The 23966-nt window shown below is 43.1% G+C and overlaps 1 protein-coding gene across 1 annotated transcript; it reads left to right on the plus strand.

Annotated features, from left to right (window-relative positions):
- The first annotated feature begins 71 nt into the window (after positions 1-71).
- Positions 72-23344, plus strand: MOGAT1 (monoacylglycerol O-acyltransferase 1). The gene is made up of 6 exons (XM_038146176.1): positions 72-671; positions 9412-9590; positions 9951-10152; positions 12777-12951; positions 16436-16635; positions 19690-23344. Exons 1-6 carry the CDS (start codon positions 578-580, stop codon positions 19842-19844), a joined length of 1005 nt encoding a protein of 334 aa, XP_038002104.1. The 5' UTR covers positions 72-577; the 3' UTR covers positions 19845-23344.
- The last annotated feature ends 622 nt before the right edge of the window (positions 23345-23966 follow it).

The raw sequence follows: 23966 nt of genomic DNA on the forward strand, positions 1-23966 counted from the left end.
AACTCTTAAGTTCTGGGTCAGCTCATAAGCTCTTTAATGGTAAGAGCCTTAAGCACGCCCCGGTGCCGGGTCTCCGGGCGCTCCGAGGGGAAAAGCCCGCCGGGCCCGGCAGGGCAGCAGGTGCTGGGCGTGCGGGCGCCCCTGGGGCCGCGGGCGCGGGGCTCGCTCCGGCAGAGCCGCGCTGCCTCCGCCCGGTGCCGCTCGTGCGGAGCGGCGGCAGGCGCGGCGCTCCGGGCGGCGGGACCCGCGCCGGCCGCCTGTGGGCGGAGGGGGTGTAGCAGCCGCCAACCCCCGCAGCCGTGCCCGGGCTCTGCCCGCTCCCGCTCCAGGATCAGATTTCCCGCGGCCGGGGCGGGCGGCACCGCCTCCCCGTCCCCGCCTGCCGGACCCGCGGCCGTGGGCAGCGCCGGCGGCGGGAGGGGCGCGTCCTGCACGGCCGGGGCCGCGGCAGAGCGGCGCGCAGCGGGCAGGTGCGGCGGCTGGAGCTGGGGCTGGGGCTGCGGCTGGAGCTGGGGCTGGGGCTGCGGCTGGAGCCGGAGCCGGCGGGTCCGTGCCTCCCGCGCTGCTCTCCGTCAGCATGAAGGTCGAGTTTGCCCCCATCAATATCCCCCTAAAGAGGAGGATCCAGACAGTCGCCGTTCTGCAGTGGATCTTCTCCTTCCTCCTGCTGGGTAACAGCCTTCCTCCTTCCTGTCCCTGTCCCAGAGAGAAAAGGGCGAGAAGCGGCTGTTTCTGTGACCGGCGTTACGTGTGGGCATCGCTCGGTGCCAGCCGTGGCTCCACGTGGGTGCAGAAGCGGCCGGGGCCGAGCAGCTCCCCCGGCTATCCCCGGGCGGGCAGGAGCATCGCACTTCTTTCTTCCCTGAAAGCTTTGGATAGCTTTTCCTCTTTTATGGGGGTCTGTTTCATTCTGTGGGTTCAGCTTCAAATACGAGCCTAAAGAGCTTGTGTCTGTGGCTCCTCATTGAGACGCCAAGTAGGTTTCTGACAGCAACTTTCTTATCGAAGATGAGCATAAAGTCTGGTACATGACTAATGCTGTTTTCATTCATAATTTCGTAAAATAACTTTATATGCTGTAATTCAATAAAATTCTCATTTAACAAGGTAATGAAAAATAATGGGCATTGTTAGTGAATTGATTCAAATGCAGACAGTTCTGTAAATGTATGAAAAACATCCTCACTGGCTTTAAGAAAGAGTTGCTAATTCTACTTGGTAATCCTTTTCTACTGATTGTTCCTCTGTAATTAATTTTCCTAATATCTTAATAGACACCTATCATTAAGCACCTATTCACAGCAGCAAGTTGTATTCACATGGGTAGGCATCTTGAACTTGATTGCATGAATCACTTGATAAGGTAAGATAAACCTTAACTCTATGAGATTAAATCCATAGCTTTATAAATTGAGAAGTGGTTATTGAATAGTCTGTTCTGAGGTACAGAGCCACCTGTGTATTACTGGAAGTGCTGGAACAATTCAAGATCGTCTATGCTCTAGGATTTACAAGGAGAAAAGTAGTGTGCACTTATCTTCCTTGTATGTCTTACAAATATATTATCCTACAGGTGGTCTGATATCTTTCAGGGTTTATTTTAGGTTGTTAACCCACACATGAAAGATTTGGGGGAAGTATGGAGGGTATGAAGCATCTTCACAGATTAATCAGCAGATGTTCAGTTACCTCGAAATTATATGTAGTTAAATGATAAACAGTTTCTGTTTGTGGCTACATTGTAAGTAGTCTGTACTTTTAATTTTCTGTTATTGAATTAGGTCTTAGCATGAGCCATTATTTAAGTCTCATAAAGCAGTGGGAGTTCAGGGGCAGTAGAAGAAAACCTTTTTTTTTCCCTAATGGAGCAATACTGCTGCAGAAAACCACACCTTCCCGTGCTTGCTAGAAGTGATCGGGATGCAGAAAATCCCCTCTTTGTAGCTGAACGTGCAAAGGAGCTGTCATCTGCAGCTGGCACTGCCTGGGAATGTCAAGAAAAATCAACTCAGAAATAAATGGTCTTATGGCTGGTTATATTGAGTATAGTGAGCTCCTGTGATCATGAAAAAATGGATTTGCAAGAATGCTTTTTAAACAATTTGATTCTAATAATAAATATCTGCTTGTGCACCATGGGGATGTTTATCTTTAGAGCTGACCAATGTGACCTTGTCATTTCGTAGGCGGATGCTTTCAAGTGAAAGGGCAGCCAGTGATCTGGCCAAAAGGTTTCACTTAGCTGCAGGAAAATTCAGGTGGATGAATCCAAAATGACTTAAAGCAGTGAGAAATGGCTGGTATGTGATGTTCTGGACTGCCCCTATGTCTGGATTTTTTAGCCTTTTTTTTTTTTTTCTGAACATTTGTTGTTTATTTGTCAGCTTTGGATTCAATAGTGACACTTTCAAATCAGGGAGAGGATTCTGCAGGACAAGTGAAATACTGTGTGAGTTCATCACAGAGTAGGTTGGAGGTTTAGGTGTTCTTTGGGGGTTTGTGTGGGGCTGGAACTAGTTTATGCCAAGCACGGTCTTGATTGTCTGCCTTGTGTTACATATCTGCATGTGAAAACTTGAACAGATAATGCCCTATGACAGCTAATGATTCATGATATAGATAGAGGGATTCTGTTTAGAGCAGTGAATAAATGGGGTACAAGCTTAGCTGCTGAAGTTGTCCATCTAGGTGTGTTGTAATGTGCCATAGCTTAGTAAAATGAACTGTAGGACTAACAGATGAAGTAAGATAACTGTAAATTAGTGCCCTGAATGACAAAAGCTGAATTGGTCAATGATACGCTTCAAATCTGGGGAGTGACACGTGAAAAAGTGATGTTGCACACTGAGTAAGCTGTAAGGGGAATGTGAGCTTATTACAACTTAGAATTCACAATGTGACTTGGATGAAAGGTCCTTGGTTTTATCTTTCTGGCTGAAAACTGTAAAAAGCCCTTGCTCTCTAGGCTTGCTTTGTTGTAATGCTGCATGGTTTTCTGAGACCATGCAACTGATGACTGAAAATGCCCTCTTACTTTTGCAACTCACAAGATGGCCTGAAATACAGACATGCAGTTGTTGAAGCCTAAATCTCATCCCCACTGAATCAGTCTGCAAATACTGAAAAAAATAGCAGCAGCAGCCTGGTGCGAGCAAAGTTCTGCTTCTTCATGCAGTGTACCAGCTTGGGCTGGATCTGCACTAGAGATCCATTGCTTCTGCTGTGCAGCGTAGGCAGAGTAAACATGCCTCTGTCTCAAAAAAGCTGTACAGATGTGCACAGAATTTCATTATATACAAAAGGAACCTCTTTAAAATTCTGGCCGTAAGTTCCTGTGCTTCCTTGTTCTGTGCTGCAAGCTGCCAAAGTTCACCCTCAAAGGGAAAAGACAAGTTTTCATTGTAACAGTGATTTGACTGTTCGTTATCCAGGGGCATGAAACCAGAAGCAAAAATAAGTTCTGAAATACTGGGAGGTGAATCTGAGTTTCTGGATTAATGAGAGAAATGCCCATTAACAGATTCCCGCTGTGTGTTGGCTGAAAATGCCATGTGGTTTTTTATCTTATGTTCTCCAAGTCAGCTGACCAGAAAAGTTTGGATATAAGTTCCATGAAAGAGAGAAGTGTTTTAATTGGGCTTCTCTCTTTTGAAATACGAGTGTTACCGGTCTTGAGTCCAGAAAACTAAAGCTGTTAAAACTGAAAACTGGCAAATGCTATTTCTCACTGTATTAAGCACAAATCCAAAACAGCTTCAGGCTGAAGCATAGTGTCAAGCCATTAGTGTTTTACTGCTGAAACAGCACATACATGAAGTTTTGCAATCTCATGGTATCTACTTTGGATAAAAGGCCAAACCAGACAGTTTTTGCAGATGTAATTACAGTTATTTGAGATTCGTTCGCTTGGCCGGGGGCTGACAGTCCTGGGGCAGGTCTGGCCCTGTTCCGAGCTCGTGCAACACCCACACCATGTCTGCCTGTGAGCCTGGGTGCTGGCTGCTCTTGATCACTCCGTGCCACTGTCCAACCCAACCCCAGGCAGAAAGTCACCTGGAGAAATAAAATCTCTGAGCCTGTAAGTGCTGCAGGACTGAAAAAGCAAAGAGGTTACATAATCCCCATTTTTGTATCATAGGTTCATTGTGCCCATGCACTAAAGGAATTGTCTCTGGATGCAATGGATGTGCCCGGTGTTAGCAGGGAATTTTTGTTTTTAAGCTTGGCAATGTTTTTCTAAAGAACTTTGAATTAATTTTGCTGCATTTACCAGTATGCCTGATATCCTGATATTATTGGGAACCGGTGTAGGTTTTCTGTTTTTCACACAGCAGATGGGCATTTATCCTTGGTGTGTGCTGTGAGCCTCACACTGCACACCTGTCAGTGAGGTTCACGTTGTATCAGGAGGTAAAGCAAAGGGTTCATTTAAAGGCAAAACCATTAAAACAAAGAAAAATCAGTCCGATTTGGTTGAAATGCTGCTTTCCCAGTGCTTTAGGCTTTTGTTTTCCTTTCTCTCTAATGTACACAAATCAAATGACAGTGTTTTAGAAGAAAGTAAAGCTAGAAGGTAAGTTGGTGAGCTATGTGCTCCTGCTAACTTCTGTACCCCTGATGTGAAAATGGACAGTGGAGTTTGAACATGTACAAAATCAAATGTAAAACTGAGCAACTTGGGTGGAGTGGTGGTGTCTTGGGTCAGACAATAAGAGAGGGAAATGAGAGTTTAACCCTCCAGCAGGGATACCAGGGTTTTCCTCTGAGAAAAGCTAATGGTAGGGGAGAATAGTGCATCTTCTAAGGCCCACTTTTGGGGCAGTGTCTCTGGTCTCCTCACTGGGGATTTAGGAAGTGACTGTTGTGCAGGCACCCCTGTATTTATTTGCAAACCCCTTAATAATGCAAAATCAGTATATAATATAAGGTATACTTTAATATGCACAAAGCCACAAAATAATATGCTGAAGACATTGGTGTATATTAAACTACATCCTGTTCTCTAGTGATTAAACTTCTGTGCATGTAGGATGAAGCAGTCTGTTACCTGAACTTGTTGGAGACAGTTTTGAGTTGTGGATCTGGCTTCCCCGAAAGAATAGAAATGATGAAACGTTTGCCACAGAGTGAGCGATTGCTGCTGGAATAATAAGTGGTTTCTGTGTTGAGAAAGAAGGTGTCAGTGCTAAAGCAAATATTAATCTTTCCTGCACACATGCCACGATGATTTGTTATCTGTGCTGATTTGATTAATCAGCTATAGCTGGATAACTAATACAGTTTTGATCTTCCTCAAAGTATTTTTTTTAAAAGCCTCTTCTGATGCTTAAGAAAACTCAGCTAAGCTCCATGAACCTTTCCTAGCAAGCTGGCTGGTATTGCCACTTGTTTTTGTCACTCTGTACTCATCTATCCATGAAGTTTATTGGTGGCCTATGGGTAGGGACTGGAGTGGGATCACAGAGAATAATAGGGTGCTTATTGACTAGTATTTCTAGGAATGCTGCCTCTGTTCCCTCCATCTTAGGGAGGGAAATGAACCGGGTGTCTGTGTGTATTTGTTTGTATCTCTCAAAAACACTAAGAAAAAACAGCTCTGCTGTGTCAGGCCAGAGACCGTAGCCTGACAACCCCTATGTGAACATAAGTGATAGTGAATGCCTAAGGAGAAAGAAAAGAAATGGGAAACATGTAGACTAAATTTGGCATGCTGTCTTGGGATTTGGCAATTAGTAACTTGGGTATTTATGGTATCCAGGCCACTCTACCTCCGAGTCAGTTGTGTGTAATGCTCTGTATCTCTAGTTTATCAGTATTTGCCAGTGGAAGGTCTTGGGAACTTGGAACCAAATTTCAGCATCAACAGGCCTCTAAAGCTTGGCGTCTGAGTGTTTGTTTGCTGTCACAGCACTGCCGAGATACAGCTTCCTTGGTAGGAGTGCTCAGATACCTTTGTGGCTTCCAGTTGTAACCAATAACCTGACAAAGGCCCTCACAGGAGACTGATCCATATCCAACAAATGCTGGCTGCCCAACTAGTTTTGGAGTGAGCTCCTTTGCATGGTTTTTGGAGCACTGCAGAGAGCCTGTAGTGCTGCTTGGGGTGACACCAGCACCCCTGGCACCAGGGACAAACCTGCACTGCCCGTGCTGTCCGTGACTGCTCTGAGCATAATGGGAGCTTTCTCTTCTAGGGACAGTCTTGCATTTGGTGGCTTTCACAACAGATATTAATCAAACATTTTTGATGCCTTAGTAACTCCAAATGCATTTGAAGCTTCCAATTTCCAGATTTAACCTGTGCTGTTCTCCTGCTTCCTATGTCTGCTATTTAACTATTTTTTAAATTTGGTGCCCCCAGTTGCAAACTCAGAGCCTGATTCATGACTGAAGGATCAGGTGTGCAATCATTGGGCAGGATGGCTGCCAGTGCTGGTTGCTCACACTACACAGAGTGGTTTTCACCATTTGTTGCAAAATATGAGTATCCATGTGTTGCAAATGGGAAATGGAGGAGAAGTGACACACCAATACTGGTTCACAAACCCAGTGTTCAGAGTTCCATGTCAGTGATTCGTCTTTTAATCTGTATTTCCTTCTCCCCCCTCACCTACTCCCAAAATCCAATATATCACAGAGGTATTTTTCAAAGTTCTAATTCAAGTTCAACCAAAAAATTACACTTAGAATGTACACTGGAACTACATCCAAGGACACAATGATGCAGTAGAGTGGTGACAAATCCCAAGTTATTCACCTTTTGCCTGGAATTTGTTTATGAATTTAGTTAAAATGGTTGTTATTTATTTACTCACTGTCTTGTCTGAAGGAGAAAACATCAGGTTTGTGTTTACAGGCTCGTTGGTTTTGAGTCATCAGTGTTTAGCTCATCTTGCAGGCTGCTAATTTGTTGAAATAATGAGGAGGTATGGTAAAAGGAATTTGCCTCACATGTTTAATTGGGAATGCAGTAATCAACTTTGTCCTACAAGATGCTGAGCTCCCCTGAGGAAGTGCTACCAGCATACTTACCTCCCCATACCTTGGCTGCACTCAGGAAGGTGTCCTAGCTAAAGCAAAGCAGCCAGCTTGTTTGTCTGGTGGATGTTTGTCTGCACAGGATTAAGAACTGCTATCTGGGTCTTCTCACTGCTGATGTAATTAGCTCTCACAGCGAGGATGCTTGGCTACAAAGCACTTTTCAGCTGTTTGCCAGCAAACTGATAGTGAAAAGCCATGTGATTCTGTGTTAAAAAAGCCACGTGATTGATTCTGTGTTAAGTCAAAAGTGCTTCTGAAAGGAAGGGTAGGAAATTGAAATACTTACTAAATCTTGCATAACAAATGAATTGATTTATAGCTGCTAGAAAAAAACTTCTCGTACTTGTTCAAACTTAAACCAAGAACCTTGGCATCCTGTCCAGATTAGCATTCCTAGAAATTCTTATAGTTTCAGGATCTCTTCTTCAAGGAACAGGTAATGACTTTTCCTCAACAGACTTCTGTGCCCTATTTTGGAGTTACGCTGTTGTGGGATTCCCTGTGGAATTCCCTGTGGAATTGAAGTGTCATATTTCACCCGTGTTACTTGTCCTGCATTAATGATGTTCCTTAGAACTGGTTTCAGTTCTTGTGAGTTTTCCACATTGACTTTGGGGGTCTGTAGGCCTCAGTTGGCTGTGGTGTTTTTCAAGAGCTCTTGCTCCAGTGCTTTTCTGTGCAAGACCAGGGTTGCTTGCTTGAGGAGGAAGCAGTGAGCTTCTGTACTGAAGAATGGACTACCCTTGAAAATGCTTTTGTTTATGGTCATTTCCTTCTCCCTTCCTCAGAGCAAATGCAATTCCTTATTTTTCTGCTCATATTCCTGCTGGAAATGTGAATGTTCATCCCCTTCTAGACAAGATAGCCAATTCTATTCTGAAGGCACAGTCAAACTAGGCACAGGAACAAGCTGGTTGAAGTTCAGAAAAAGTAAATATTCAGGTTGGAGGAAATGCAAGTCTGCCTGTAGATCAAGCTGAGATCTCAGCGCAAAACCTGCACAGTCTAGGGAATCTGCTGACTTTTCAACACCAAGTAATGTCTCTCCTGAATGAAGGTGATCCCAACTAGGATGAGTGGATTTTACTCTTAGTTATCTACTTATTCTAAAGTTTTCAGTTCTGGTCATATTTACATTGCGTGAGCCAAATTATTGCCTGAAGTATTTCTGTTGTTTCTTCTTAAATCTGCTCTATTTAGTGGTGTATTTAGCTCAGTATGTTTCACTGGCGTAACTTCTTCTAGGATTTCACAGGATATTTCCCTCATGAAAGCCAGTCAATTGTGAGACATTCATTACTACTTCTGCATTGTAAAATATGTCTGAAAAATGCTGGGTTCCTGCAACTCTGCCCATTGAGTCTTCAGTGAGAACTAGGTCCTGTTTTGCTTGCCATTGTATAAATTAATGATGTTAAACCACTGGCTCCCTTGCAACCTGGACTTCAGCATCTGATCTATGAACCTGATGGCATTTGTTTAGGAGGTGGCAGAGCAAGCAGGCTGTTGCAGCGGTACCACAGGGCAGAGAGCAGCAGCTCCTACTCCTCAGACATCTCAGACCAGGGCTGCTCAACACATTCCAAGCCTAAAATTCTTCAAGTTCTACAAAGATAAAGTTTTCACAGGATTTCTCTGAGTAATTTTTTCAAGGCTGAGCCCCAAATTACACAATATATTTAACGAAACAATTTTTTCCTGCTCTTTGAATTGTGAATAATACAATTCTTATGTATCACTGTTGTAACAGAATGTTACAATTCTTACTTAATTGGGTTGAAAAGTATCAGGACTTACCTGCTGTTGTACTCCATAGCAGCACTGAACTTCCCCTTTGACTGACATGTTTAGTGGCTGAAGTGGAACCTCTCCATGTTTTGGTCTTGTGTAGTCCATCTCCTTGGCCAGTGACAGCACTTTTGGGTGGGAGTAGAACTACCACCCCACCCCGTATTATAGGTAGAGGAGCTGAGAAGGAGAATAGAAAATGATTGCCCAACATCCCTGTAATTAGAAAAGAGAGGTTGCTGTGGCTCCCTTTCCCTTCTTTTCTTCCCCAGCTTTCCTTTCTTCTCACTCCCTGAAGCGTTACATCCTTGTTAGCTCTTGCTGTCTCCTTTTATTTTGCCTTAGGTAAACCAGATGCATTCTACCAAACATCCAGTTGTGCCATAGCGGGAGAAATAATGGACTGAGGTGACAAACCCTTGTAATGTTTCACTCTCACTGTAACAACACCACGTGGAATAAGCTGAGTTCAATTTGTGTGCATTTGGAGTAAATCTCTAAAAACATATCAGGGTTGGGCATTCTTAAAAGGACACAGATGTGATTAATGCTTGCTATGCTTTCCCTTTTTGTCTCTTGTAGCAGAGTTTTGCTGTGGATTCTTCGTGATCCTGATCCTGGGCAACTTCTGGTTCCTTGCTGTTCTGTACCTGCTGTGGCTGTACCTCGACTGGGGAACACCATGTGCTGGGGGCAGACGGTCCCACTGGGTCAGAAGCTGGACTGTCTGGAAGTACTTTAGGGAATACTTTCCCATTCATGTGAGTAAAAGGTTTCTCACAAACAGCTTGAATAGCCATAACCATGGACAAACATCTAAGAGTCATCTTTGCTAAAATTCTAATACTCACTCTAGGTGAGCTTAACTTCTTTTTAAAACATGCAAAATGTGAGATTTAGTGACCAAAGGGGACAGGGCCTGGTTTTCTAGTTGGACTGTTGGTGACAAGGTAGTGCTTCAGCACAGTAAATCTAGACATGGTATCCTGACACATCCATTTAAGTTTGGTTTATCTGTAAAGCAGGACTAAGTTGCTTCTCTGTCCTGTCAATGTGAAATCTCCATAGCTGTTGTTTTTGAGGTAGATACTATAATTCCCATCACTGACTCTATTTTTCAGCTTATAAAAACTTCAGAACTGAACCCAAATCACAACTACTTACTTGGCTTTCACCCTCATGGGGTCCTGGTTGCTGGAGCCTTTGGAAACTTTTGCACCGATCCTCCTTTCAAAAATTTATTTCCTGGCCTCACTCCATATCTCCATATCATGCCCATCTGGTTTGGCTGTCCCTTCTTCAGAGAATACATAATGTGTGCTGGTAGGTAAAAGCAGAATGTCTCAGCTGTTGCTCCATATTTTAGCTTCTGTTACAAATGTAGAGTCTATTCCTCTACTTATATATGGTAAGTAATTTCAGAAGGATCACTGTGGATGCTAAATTTAACCTCTATTTTATGATGAACTGTTGTGGCAAAAAAATTTGGAAGGTTTTATTAATAGTTTTGTAAACTATGTCACTGAGTTGTTTTTTCTTTCTGAAAAGAAATTGCTGCTTTTCCTTTGAACTATTAGACAGCAGTCCTGAGTACCCATTATATACAAGAAGAGAAGGGCATAATAATTTGTAATTTTATTTAGTCACTAGCAGGCACTTGTAAAACAAATTCAGGCTAATCTCTTACCTGAAGGGCTTAGGGTTATACATTACAAATATCTTTATACTCAGAGATTAATTACTTGCTTCTGATTGAAGTCCTATGTTGCAAATTTGTGTAATTTTAATTGAGATGTAAACTCTAAAGAGAGGGACCTTTTTTCTCTGTTCTGAGAAGCATTTGTCATAAAGGGGTGATATTAATGACTGATTCTACAGTAATAAAAGATAAAAATAACAAGCAATCAAGTAAGAACTGAAAAAAGAGAAGAATGAAATAAGAACTAGTGCTCCCCCCCAGTGGTTTAATGAATGAGTTATTTTACATAAATTCACTCAACCACAGCATTTAAGCATGTTCTGATGCACAAGACTAAGTTAGAGAGACAGAGATCTAACTTTATTCATGACTGCAACATAGACACTGTGATCTCAGAGAAGCTGTTCCACTGCTCCATGCACAGAAACATGCCTAGGATGTTTCCCAGATTAATATCAGAATTACTTATCTATGTATACTTCAGCATATCAGAGAATGCTTTTCCATGCAAATGTATTTTCTGAGGGCGTTCTCTGAGGCTTGCAAAGGGAGGGATTGGCAGTGGTAGAACATTGCAATTTTAAACACTGTCATTTAATCATCGTCTGGAAGTCAGATTTACATGTTTTTGGCATCTTGACCCAAATATGCCAAATGGGAACAAATATTTACCTGCAGAATGAGAAAGCTGCAGTAAAAAGCACACTAAAGAAGAGCCAGCCTTGGAGCTCGGTTTTCACAGGTATGCAGCTGATAAATGAGAGGGAGACCTTTGGTGTAATACAGGCCACCAGTCCAATCATAAAACACTTGCAGAATCTTCCATGTCCTGAAAGCCATGCTCCTGGCACAATGTTTCATTTCCCAGTCTTTTTCTGCCTGGCTCTAACACGTGCAGTTGTTGCCTCTGGCAGCGCAGCTGCGGCACCCCCGGGCTGCGGTGTGAGCACGGAGCAGTGCCCTGCATGCAGGGCAGCTCTGCTTCAGCAGGAGACACACTTGTCCTGGGGAAAGGCAGTGGTTTCTGCTTTCCTTTCCAGGGAAAATGCATGCTGACTTGAATGAGCACCACTTGAATTATTTGTGAGTCCCAGGTCAGCTGCATTTTCAGAGTAACAGTGACTGTGAAGGCGGATGTGGCCAATGGATGTAGGTTTTTACTGAAGTCTGGACTTGCTTCAGTTGCAAACTATTCCTCTTGGTGGCCAGGTCTCAAAAGTAGATCACAGTCATCTTCCCTCTCTTCCCAAATTTTTATAATCCACATTGTAATGTCCCTATTGGAAAAAAAGACCAAGCAAGGAGCAGAACATCCAGAAGTGCATTTTGATACCAGCTCTGTAAAACCAACAATGTAAACTAGACTTGATCTCTAAATTGTCACTTAGATTATATGAATTCAACACAGTGTAATTAAACATAGCTTCTGGGTAAATGGGACCACTATAAGCCTTTGAAATAAAATGTAGGGCAAGAAGGAAAAGGAACCTTTGAAAGATTAGGTGCCAATCTGTTGGAAAATGGATTTTTTAAGGCACCAAGTCTAGAGAATGACCTAAGGAGATGATAAAGTCTTGTACAGAAGTGTGCCTCCAATTAGAAGCATCTGTATCAGCAGGAGTACCAGAAAAGCTTCATATAATCTGCTATTTTAACCTAAATATTGATGAGTGCCTGGGCCTGGTTACTAGAGAATGAGCTGATGCAGTTATTAGAAATGGTAAAAGTGAGTCTTTTCTGCTTCTTCTAATGCTGTCATGCCATTGCCTTAGATGGAGCTGCTGCTTTATAGCTGTGTAAAGAGTGAAGGGGTCTTTTTGGCACTGTAGCTCCATGTTTGAGTTAACAACTCTCTATACATTCTGTTAACCCCTCTGTGCCTGTGTTTCTATGCACCTGCTGTTCAGCTTTAGCTGCTGCCTTTCAGCAGTATCTGCTGCCATTCCCCTCCTCTGATCTTGGGCACAGAGTCTCTCTGAGGGGGAGTTAAATTGCCAGAAAAGCACACCTTGAAGAGCTCAAAACTCTTGCAATAGGCAAAAACATTTAACTCATCAGTGTGAAATCAAAGCACGTGCCCAAAACCAAATCTGTTGCAGAGTAAGGAGCTTGAACCCAAACCTTTGAAATCTGTTCTGTGCTGTTACAATTTTTGAAACATCAATCATATATTTAAAAATATTCTTAAATTCCACTGTACTTGTACATGAAGATCCAGTGGTCACTCTTAAAATGTTTCCTCCTGCAGGAATGGTTTCTGCATCCAAGGAAAGTGTCTCCCATGTGCTGAGCAATAAAGGAGGTGGCCATGCATCTGTCATTGTGATTGGAGGAGCAGAGGAATCTTTGAATGCACATCCTGGAAGTCTGACCTTGAACATCCTCAAGAGGAAGGGCTTTATTAAAATGGCTCTGAAACATGGGTAGGTCTTCCATGAAGCATGCTTTGAATGCAGATTGATTCTTAAATATAGTTCATATTATATAGAATTTGAGAATTTGAAAGAGTCTAAGTGTCTAAAGAACATGCAGATATCTGGCACAGGAGTCAATCTGTCCACCTAGATCCAATCTGGGAGTGTTGAAAATTCCCTTTGACTTTCATAATTTATAACAGTAGGTGTTATTAGCATATCCTGTTTTATTTCAGTTGTTTCTTGCACTAGCAAGGAGTAAGAATTATGAAACAATATTAGTAAATCTTGGCTGGTTTTTCTGAGTAGGGCCAACATTTTGCTTTCTGTTCTGTAAATTGAAGATACATTAAGGTAGAATTTTCTTATCATTTTAAACAAACAAACAAATAGCCAGGCCCTGTTTCATTAAATCACTGAGAATTATGGTCTGGGAAGATTTGTTTTCACTATTATTCTAAGGACTTTCTTTTGAAGATTGGCATTTGCAAAAGAAGTTCCTGGGAATTTTTGGTGAAAATCTCAAGAAAAACTAAGTAACTTTTTACTATGAAGCAGTCAGTGTGTTATTAAACAGAGATGGTATTTATGTCTTTTGAGTGATTTACACAGTATAAGATATTGTGTTTGTTCTGGACTGGTCTGGATGGTTTGTATATTAGAAATATTGAAACCAATGATCTGTTCCAGCTACACATTCTGAACAGCTCCCAGGATTAAGCATTGACATGTGAAGCAATGAGGAAAAAATACTAGTCTTGAGAAATCTGTAAGAGCTTTTTAAGCTATTAACTGGAGAAAAGGTGGTCTCTGAGAAGAGGGGCTCTCTGCTTTTACACAGAGTGCAAAAAACTAGAAACTGTTCTAGAAACTGTTCTGTGCCAAAATTCCAAGGGTGTTTCTTATACATATCACTAGGATTCTCATAAAGAATTTTTTGTGCCAACAGAATGTAACATTCTAGTCTAATTTGTAGCCAGAAAAAATACTTGTCTATTTGAATTAGGAGTTTACTGCCTAAATGAGTCTTTACTCAATTTTTGCTCAACTGTTGATAAATTCAGTGGGATCCTCAACACTCACTAGCTTTTATTTATTTTAACCATAAAGATTAGAAGAATATTTAGATACTTTTTTTTATTAGTAGGTTGATAGGTGTCTGGTCTGTCATATCACAAAGGTTGGTGGTGGTTATCTCTCATCTAAATTGATTTGGATTGAGAAATCAGATACACCTATGGCTCTCAAGACATTGATTTCAAAAGTATCTCCAACACATAACAGCAAGAGTGGGACACTTGCAAAATACAGGAATGGCCCCTTTGCTCCTTCACTTACTTAGATTCCAGTGATGGTCCTCATCTTTCTGAAAGGTCATGTCTGTCCAGAGCCCTCCTCTGGGGGGCAGTGCCTTTCTCTGCCCGAGTGGCTAAGGGCTACAACTCACATGGTCATGTAACCAGCAGGCTCCAAGTCATTCCTACAAACACCAGCGCAAACACCTGCTTCTGTGGGAAGCACAGGAATTCTGACTTCTCATCTGTCCAGCAGGGCTGTGGGACAGTGCAAGTCTAACAGAGCTCTTGCCCAAAGACTCAGCATCCAGTAATTGCTTCTGCTTTTGGAGTCTTGTTTTTAACAATTAACAAGATGGGAAGAAAATTTCCAACTCAAGTGGAAGCAAAAGGGCCAGGGAGGCTTACAGGACGTAGATGAGAAGACCCATTTGCCACCAGTGCCTGCACACATGCTGATGCTCATGATCTGCAGCAGCAAATACCAACTCGGGAAGGAAGGGGCAATGCAGAGGGTTGTGCTCTCTGGCCCTGACTCCTGTGCTGCCAGCACAGAAGAGCTGTGTTCCTCAGCTAGGAGCTTGTCAAATGTGGCCTGGATATGTCAGCAAAAGTCCTCTGCACTTTTGCAAAAGACATTTTGGTCCAAGGTAGTACAAATATCTGATACAAAGTGAAGAAATTCTAAAGACACAAAACAAATGATGAATCAGATAACTTATCTTTAATTTCACAATCATAAGTTACTTATTTCTCTGTCTCAGCCTCCTACATAGCATCTTGCAAAAGTCTTCACTAGATTAAAACAAATCCCACAGTGTCAGGGCACCACAGCTATTGCACCACAAGATGTTCCTGTTTGTCTTGGGGTTGTAGTAAAAAGTCGAGTGTTTACACAGCCACAGTAAGTACCAGGCTTTATGGTATTTCTTTTACAGGTGGCAGGGTGATAAATCCACTGGAGAAAGAAACTTTGAGCAGACAGTAGACTAGTCAGACTAGTAGACTAGTCAGAACAGTATGTGGGTATGATAGTCTGTGAGTCCTCAGGCTAAAGAAGCTGTTGAAGCAGTTGTTTTTTGCTGTACAGGTGGATGTTGACAGTCCACAGTGCTTTCCAGCCAGCTCTGTCCTCAGTGCATCCTCCTCAATCACTCACAGCTCTGCAGATACTCATTCTGACAATGTTCTAGCAATACTGCTATTTTACAGTAAGGTTTTTCTCAAAAGTAGTGGGGACAGAATAGAGCTAAGGTACAGAAACGAAGATTTAAGTAAAGAAAATATCCCTGAATCCTTCAGAGACTGCTTAGGATTACTCTGCTTTTTTTTCTTTAAACTCTGCAGAACAGTTAATGAAACTAAGCATTAACCAAAAACCATACTGCAGCCAAGGTTTTAAATACAATGCTGGGTTTACCTGCACTGATTCTATCCACTCAGGTTGTTTGTCCAGGAGCTAGTCAGTGCCTTTCCTCCCAGGCCAATTCATGAGCTGAATGAGAATTCATTAGGCTGTGCAAGAGCCAAAGTGGGTTCACGTAATTTCTGTGGGTAAGATGTGACCTCTGGTAATAATGGATTATAGCTTCTGTTTTCGAAGAAGTCCAGAGGAAGCAGGGTTTGGCTGGGAATTGGACAGCCGAGAAGGAATTTGGCATTGCACTGGTGTCTGTGAGGGTGTCTGGTTTTTATCAAGGTTTTTGTGCTGAAATCAAGGGCACGCATTACTCTGGTCAAAAGACAAGGGAAAGCCAAGATCTGCTTTTGATGCCACCCAGCTGGGAGCATTATAAAGTTAGCAATGAGGATTCTTTGCTTGCCAAGAGAAAAAAATGTAGTGGAACAAGGGTGGACTTGCTGAAATAGTAGTGGATAAAGACATACTTATTATATATGCAATAACTCATTTTCATAATTCCAAACAGTCACAAATTGCAATAGGTACCAACCAACTAAATACTGCCAAAAGCAAGTTGCTTGTTGTGTGCCAATCACTTTTTTTTTAAACACCAACCAGCCAAGGCATCCAAAAAGCTGCTGCACATGAGAAGAGTTGAATGCCTGCTGCTGATGAAATCCAAAGCTGCTGAAACTCTCTGTGCTGGTTATTGTGAAACTGTTTCCATGCTGCTGATGAGAACTGCAGTGCAAGTGCAGGCTGATGTAGAATTCTCAGTGTCCTCTTTGTTTTACAGGGCTCATCTGGTCCCAGTGTTTTCCTTTGGTGAAAATGAGCTATTCAAGCAAGTGGCAAATCCCAAAGGTTCATGGCTTAGGAATGTACAGGAGAAGCTGCAAAAGATAATGGGCTTTGCTTTACCACTATTTCATGCTAGAGGAGTATTCCAATACAGTTTTGGCTTAATACCTTACAGGCAACCTATTCATACTGTTGGTAAGTTCCTTGCACCTTTTCTAATGTGTTTGCAAATGTTTAAAAATTCATCAATGTGCTGCTAATATCTGTAAATTTATAAATCTGGTTCAACAGAATTAATTAGTGTACATCTAAAACAAGTATGTGAGGTTTACTGTCCTTCCCAGTTAAAGGGGGCAGTTCTTTTCTCCCTTTCCCCTTTCTGTCCCAGGCCAAATCTTACTCTTCATTCTCAGTTATCCATAGGCTTCTGTCCTTAGCAATCCATAAAGAAATTCAAGAGTTGTCCAGTTTTTCCAAGAGGGCTGCCACAGCTCTGCAGCTGTTGCTGTGGGTTCTGGATGCTTCTGATATTTTGTGTGAAGCCCAGAACCCTAATTTCTCAGCTCTGCAGAGAAGTAACAGTTGGATGTTGCAGCTGATGCACAGCCAGCCCAGCAGAGCTCTGGAGCAGGGCTGCTGGAAGGAGCTTGTGTGTTCCTGAGCTGGTGCTCATCAGGCCAGAGGGAGAAATGCAGGAGGAAAGGGAGAGGACACGTTGTGGTGCCACAGCCCTTGGGCAGGCTGCCACTTAGATGGCTTTGCAGGTCGTTAGGGTGTTTCCTTCCCTCTTGGCTTTTTCCCTTGGAAAGGTTCTGTCATGTTTAATTGTGAGCATGCCACATCAACAGGCAGTTTGGGAGAGTGCTTTTCCCCAAAAGCTTTCATTACTGCTCATCTACTCTCACTGGAGTGTGGAACTGAACATATTTTTCATGGTTTTACCAGTGCTATTGACAACCACACCTTTACAAAAGAGGTGATGCTGGGTCTCATGCAAAGGCAGTAGCTGTCTGTCTGTAAATTTTTTGATAAATCCTTTTTAGCCAGATTCTGACCTGAGTGAACTAAAGAAAATTGAGCTTTTCTAGTGTTCCACAAGGGACTTTGAAGGTGGTCCTCCCTTTTTATGTGGTTGATTTGATTATAAATAAAATATAAATAATTTATAATAAAGTATATAATGAATAAATTTTAAATATATAATTTAAAATTTAAACTAATTTATAATAAAATTTTAATTATATAAAATAAATTTATAATAATAAAAGTATTTAAGACAAAAACATAGCTCTTTTTATGTTAAATTTCAAGCAGATCTGTGTTTTATCACTTCATGCAGTTGAATATTTTGAAAATATTTAATTTTTAATGCCTGCATTGTACACAGGCAGGCTAAAAATGACACTTATTTTAAATCCAAAAAGTTGTCAAAGCTTTGAAATGAGATGTATTGGATGAGATCTATTATCTGCCTTTCTTTTTTTTTTTTGGGCTGATGACACCAGGGCTGTCTGACACTTAAAATGTCTTATTTTATGAGGCATTTCTTCATCATGAGAAAAGCACAGGAGTGCTACAAGACCAGAGTCTTGCAACAGAACTTGTAGGATCTCACAAGGTCCTTTGCCTTTTGTGTCTCTTTCCCCATGTTTGAGAAGTATCACAATGTCCCTGTGTCCTTGGAAGTGTGTGGGTTGTTCTTGCTATGCCTCAACATGGCTTTGAAAGCATTGGCTCAGCTCCTGAGAGCTGCAGTGAGCTCACCTGAGGTGATGAGCTGTGCTGCCAACGTGGCCAGGTAGGGGTGATTCCAGTCCTGGCTCAGAAGCCATGGATCCAAGAGCCATTCAGCTAAGCCAAGATCTGTGAAGTTTGAGTATTTTGGGCTTGATGAGTACTTTTGTTTTTTCTTTACTTTTTTTTTTATTATTATTACTGCTTTACAGAAATAGAAACAACTCTAAAATATCAAATTAAGCAAGTTCCTTAAAGCTGCACATAATATTAGAGAGATGAGTGTAGTTTTCCATCTCACAAGAAATCTTCACTCTTGGGAGAAGAGACTGTTGCAGTAGGCCTTGGGGGCTGTTTGCTGTTTCCAGTCCTGCCTCTGGAATTCCTGTATTGTATGTATATTGATTTCACACCCCTCTAAAGTATTGCTCAATCCAGGCATGGGTTCCCACCCCAGCTGTGTAAAGTCTGAGTTTCAGCACCACACAGGCCTGAGAGCTGGTGGCAGCTGGAGCTGCAGCAGGAAAATGCAGGCTCAGCTCTTTGTGGTTCTGGCTAGGCTTCCCTTTAGTCATCACCATCCAATCTGAAGTGGCAACATCTCTTAACAGGAATTTTCGGGTGCCTTTGGAAAAGTCCTGAGGGTGCTTTTAGCTCTCTGTTTTTCCAGGTTTCCTCTGTAATCCCAGTTGGGTCTGTTAAGGTGTTGGTGCTTCCAATGCAAGAATAGCTGTCAAAATCTGGTGACTGAACAACACAGCAGAGACTGAGATCATGGGAAGCTTCTCTTAGCAATCCACTTTTTAGCCATAGCCTTTTGTGGAAGAGAAGGCTGCCCTCTGGATTTCCATGGAGTTGCCTCCCATGGAGCAGGTAGCAGACTTTGCACAGTGCCTGGAGAACATTTTGGTTCCAGTGACATTTGTGGGCAATGGATGGTTCAGAGACACCTCATAGGGTTTCAGGGATTTACATGCTACCCCTCCCTAGGCTGAGGTCACACTCCTTGTGCAGTGAAATCCATTTTGAATAAATTGGAAGATAAATATTTCCTTCAGTCGTGTCCATGTGACAGTGTGGTTGAGGGCACCCCTGTTCTCTTAAGCACACCTCACACTGAGTGGTTTTACTATTCACATCAGAAGACAGTGAGAAAGTACGTTTTTTTAAATACTGTGTTGAACTTGTGGACAGTAGATAACCCATAGGATTGTATCTTGAAGTGTAAACTTCTCCTTCAAGTTAGAGCTTATCACTCTTCTCATTTGTTCTTCTGCTGCCAAACTGAAATGTTGGGGGGGGCAGGGGTGTTAATTAATTTTACCTGAACTTCAGCAAAAGGCAGTGAAAAAACAGACCCAGGGCTCAGGCTTGTGAAAGGCAGGACCAGGCTCCAGGGTAAGAAAACTGTGCTGTGATTCTGCAATCTGGATGGGAGCTGTGGTGGAGCTCTTACAGCAATTCTGCTTAAAAAGAGATGTCAATGAAGCTAATGCTGTTGTGTTTGATTTACAGTGGGAAGCCCCATCCCTGTAAAACAGAACTTGAACCCCACCACTGAAGAGATTGATCAGCTACATGCACTGTATCTACAGAAACTAAAGAAATTATTTGAAGAACACAAAAGCAATTATGGCATCCCTGCGCATAAATCTCTCATCTTCGAGTAGCAAATTGCAATTTGTAATTCCAAATCTCATGCAAAGAAACAGTGTCTGTCAAAGATGTCTTTCTTGCAATCCATATTTTGCAATCTGTAATTATCCTTATGTAAGGAATACTTTTAAGAAGGGATTATTAGAGGATTTATTGATTTTTATCTTATTCTTGGGTGGTGGGGGGAGGGATCATTGGGATGGAAGCCTTGAAGCCAGTGCTGTTTTGAGTTGCCCTTTTAGGTTCATGTGTGCCAGAAATGTGAGTGTGAGACTCCACACAGATGTTCTTAGCACAGCTTGAGCACAGGAAATTGCCCCAGCATGAGATCAGTAGCAGAAGTATAAACCCAAGAAGTCTTTGATTAGAGGTTGAGAGATTTACCAGCATTTATCAAACATGACATCAGGTTCTTCTCTGAATGTCAGAAACCCCTGCTGCTCTTCCACAGGAATGAAGCTGTATGTTTTCAGCAGATGGCTACTGTAAACCACTTACATGACAATTCAAGAATAAATAGGAGCCTTCAGCCCTGAATTGGATATTGGCAAAAGTGGTTTGTCATGGAGTCATGGAGCAGAGCAGACCTTCTGTTTGGAGAACAGTGTGTTGAGATTTTTGTGTGCATGTGTGTGCTGGGTGGTGGGAAGCACTGAATGATGTGACTTTTCTGGACAATCTGTGCTTTAGATCATAAGTTTGGAAGATGAAGCAGCTTTGGTAGTTTCAACCTCAGAAGAGATGGCAGGCACAGGACAGGAGAAAGAGGGAATTATGTGAACTCTTCATCCTGTGCAAATTAAAAATAATCCTATGTCAAGCACTTGCACAGTAGGAAGTGGAGCCCAGTTTGTTCAGTCAGTTTTGAAATTTCACCAAGGAAATTGTACTTGATAATGCCTTTTTTTCCCTACTGACAGATGTGGGGATGTGTTAAGCTGGTGCTGCAGGGTGACACAGCTGCAGTGTCAAAGCAGTGTGAGCATAGCTCTAGGGTGCAGCAGGTTAAGAGGATGCATTGTATATAAACTAGGTGCCTGAATTTGAGAAAAGGTTTATCCTAAATATGGATATCCACTTCAGAAAAGAAAATAAAAAAATCTTAGCCAAACTCTTTTTCAGTGAAAATGCCTATGTCTTGGAGATTATTGTGTATGGAATGAATTGTAATATATTACAGAATTTTTATGAGATAAGTTCTTGTATTTGTACATACTTTCTGCCTGCCTGCAGACTTTGCAGATGATGTTAGTGAAGAGTTTGCTCTGCTTTTAGCAGTTTTGGTGCCTGAATATTACATCAGTGAGGTGCTCTGACAGGTCACGCATGGGCCTGTCAGGCAGCCTGGGTATCTTCAGGCTCAGCTGAGCGTGGAGGTGCTCCAGGAATAGCAGTTGTGTATTCCATGGGCTGGAGGCTCTCAGGAGAAACACAGCTGGGGCTTTGAGAATAAGGTAGAACTCTGGAAAGAAGGTTCCAGAGAAATTCTGGAAATCCTTAAAAAGAGGAAGGTGTTAATAGAAAAGATTGGAAATTACTTCTATGGAGTGAACTCCGGCTGGACCAACACCCCAAAGCCAAACAAGTATTTGCCAGACAGAGCAGATGTATGTGCTTCAAAAAACCCTCCAGCAACAAGCTAGTTCCCTTAAGAGGGCTCTTCCTTCTTGTCATCCTATTGTCATCTGGATGTAAACAACATTGAGTCGTGCTCTCATGTGCCCTACAATGACACAAACATTCTGGAAACCAGGGCAGGAATTTGCAGTGCCTGAAGAAGCCCCTCTTCCCTGACAGACTGCTGTCAATGTGCCCACAACTCATCTCTACCTGAGATTTCTTGGTGCCATGTGTGCTTGCCCTCCCTTCCCACGCCTTTGCTGATCACTGATGATCACTGTGGTGCAGGCATCTTGCTTCCTCACTTTCTGCCTTCCTTTCCCTGGCTTGAGATCTCTGGTCTCTGGGCATGGAAAATACTGAGTGGTGGCTTATCATTCAGCAAAAATGGGGTTTAGGAGCAGGGTTTGAGAAGAGGAAGCACTGTGCCTGTGCCTGTTTGACACCAGCTTAAGATCAGGGCTGTTTCAGCTCTGGAAGGGCATGTTTCTTGGGAGGTCAGATGTGGCAGGTTTGTTACCTGGGAAGAGGTCTCAGGGTCCTGAGGATTGTACAAAGTGATGATCCCTGAGCAGTTGCTGTTTCTTAGCCAGCTATGTGATTAGGATTCCTTTGGATTTGACTCTTTATTTCCTGCCCTGATTAGTAGTAAGGATTGTTCATGAAAGAAGAATTTGGAGTCTGTCAGGCTGTGTTCTCCTAGTTCATCTGCTCTAATGAGGTATTTCTGCTCATTCTCAGTCTCTTCTTTTTTCATTACCTTAATGATACAGAAGATCAGGCTGTAAATTTAACAATACTAGCATTGGGTTGAGGATGGAAAGTAATAATGTGTTTTTTTTGATTAAACTAATCAAAACTTCTAGGGAATATGTGGATACTGATTTTGGGACAATATCTGGTCAAAAGGGTATCCTATAAACAGGCATTCCTCTGAATTCCATGAGGAAATTATCTGTGGGCTCTCTGTACCATCCATAACTGGCTCAGGTAGAACAAGTAGGGATTGTGTTGCTATGACTACTGATACTGTCATTGTTTCGTAACAATGGAGATGGTGAGAAACCCAAAAACAAAAACCCAACAAAAAAAAAACCAAACCAACAAAATCTCCAAACAACTCAAATATTTATTGTTGCTCAGTTACCACTGCATATTGCTTATGATGGTCCTTCCAAACTACCTTTTATTAACCAATTGTCTTGTGTACCCAGGGCTATTTGAAAATAGAATTCTGTCTCTAAATGTGATAGACAGGGTGTCAGCTGAAATATTTACCTCTGTGTTAGTGTGGCTCTGTAAAGCAACCCTGCAATCCTGAGCCTAAAGGCCAGAGCGCTGGCAGCCACAGACCCATTTTGGCTGCCACAGGCACCACCAATGCCCTGCTGCAGGCAGAGGAAGCTGCCCATATTTGTTGGAGCAAGTCTCCAGTTTGCAGTTCATGCTGGACAAAGCCAGAGCCAGGAGCTGGTAGGAATGGTGACACACCGTGCCCCAGCTGTGACTGGGAGAGCTGGCAGCACTCAGATTCCTGGTGGCATGGCTCACTCCTGGGGCCTGCTTCCTGCCGTGTTTCTCTTTGTGCCTTTCAATGCCACAGGTGATCCCAGGGAAGCCAGCCACCTATCAATAGGAGCAGCTCTGCCTCTAAACCTGCAAACACTGCCTGCCTGACACGCCCAGGATGAAGCTCCTGCCTGTTCCCCCGTGTGTGAGCACCTCTGTGCCAAATTCCATTGACAGAAAGTCAATCCTCGAGTATTTTTACTTTGTGAACTACACAGCGTAATTTACACTTTGTAACTTTTTATGGTACTTGTAAAATATGAATGCCAGTTGTTTCAATGATAGCTGTGGCAAGGAGGTGTGAGAAATAAAGGTTTGTACCAAAGTGGGCTTGTGCTATTTCTCATTTCAGTGGTGCTTCTGGTAAGTGACACAGCACCGGCTTTTAAAGTTTCAAAAAACCTTGGGGTGCAGGGGCGGAGCTGCGCGGGGTGGGGAGAGCTGCGCGGGGCTGGGGGAGCTGCGTGGTTAGGATAGAGCTGCGCGGTTAGGACAGAGCTGCGCGGTTAGGACAGAGCTGCGCGGTTAGGACAGAGCTGCGCGGTTAGGACAGAGCTGCGTGGTTAGGATAGAGCTGCGTGGTTAGGACAGAGCTCCGCGGGGTGCGCGGGTGAAGCTATGCGGTCAGGACAGAGCTGCGCGGTCAGGACAGAGCTGAGCGGTCACGATAGAGCTGCGCGGTCACGATAGAGCTGCGCGGCCCAGGCGCAGGGAGCTCGGGGGCCGGCAGGTGGCGCCGTCGCGCCGCGGCCCCGTGAGGGCAGGGCTGTGCGCGGCCGCAGCCGCGGGAAGCGGGCCCGGGACTCGGCCGGGATGCCGGGAACGGCCGGGGCTCGGCCCCAGCGCACGGGAGACGGCGCGGTGCTCTTGAACTCGCGTCCTTGGGTATCAGGATTTAGGCACGCGCTCGGGGTTTAGGCTGACGCGGAGGGACGAAGTCGTGCCCG

The sequence above is a fragment of the Motacilla alba genome, chromosome 9 (genome assembly GCF_015832195.1).
Source record: "Motacilla alba alba isolate MOTALB_02 chromosome 9, Motacilla_alba_V1.0_pri, whole genome shotgun sequence".
Taxonomy (NCBI): domain Eukaryota; kingdom Metazoa; phylum Chordata; class Aves; order Passeriformes; family Motacillidae; genus Motacilla; species Motacilla alba.

Bases quoted from the DNA above. Each gene is read 5' to 3' on its own strand.
- MOGAT1 (XM_038146176.1), top strand. From the start codon at position 578: ATGAAGGTCGAGTTTGCCCCCATCAATATCCCCCTAAAGAGGAGGATC. The intron at 672-9,411 runs GTAACAGCCTTC...TGTCTCTTGTAG, and splicing joins CTTCTCCTTCCTCCTGCTGG to CAGAGTTTTGCTGTGGATTC. The intron at 16,636-19,689 runs GTAAGTTCCTTG...TTTGATTTACAG, and splicing joins GCAACCTATTCATACTGTTG to TGGGAAGCCCCATCCCTGTA.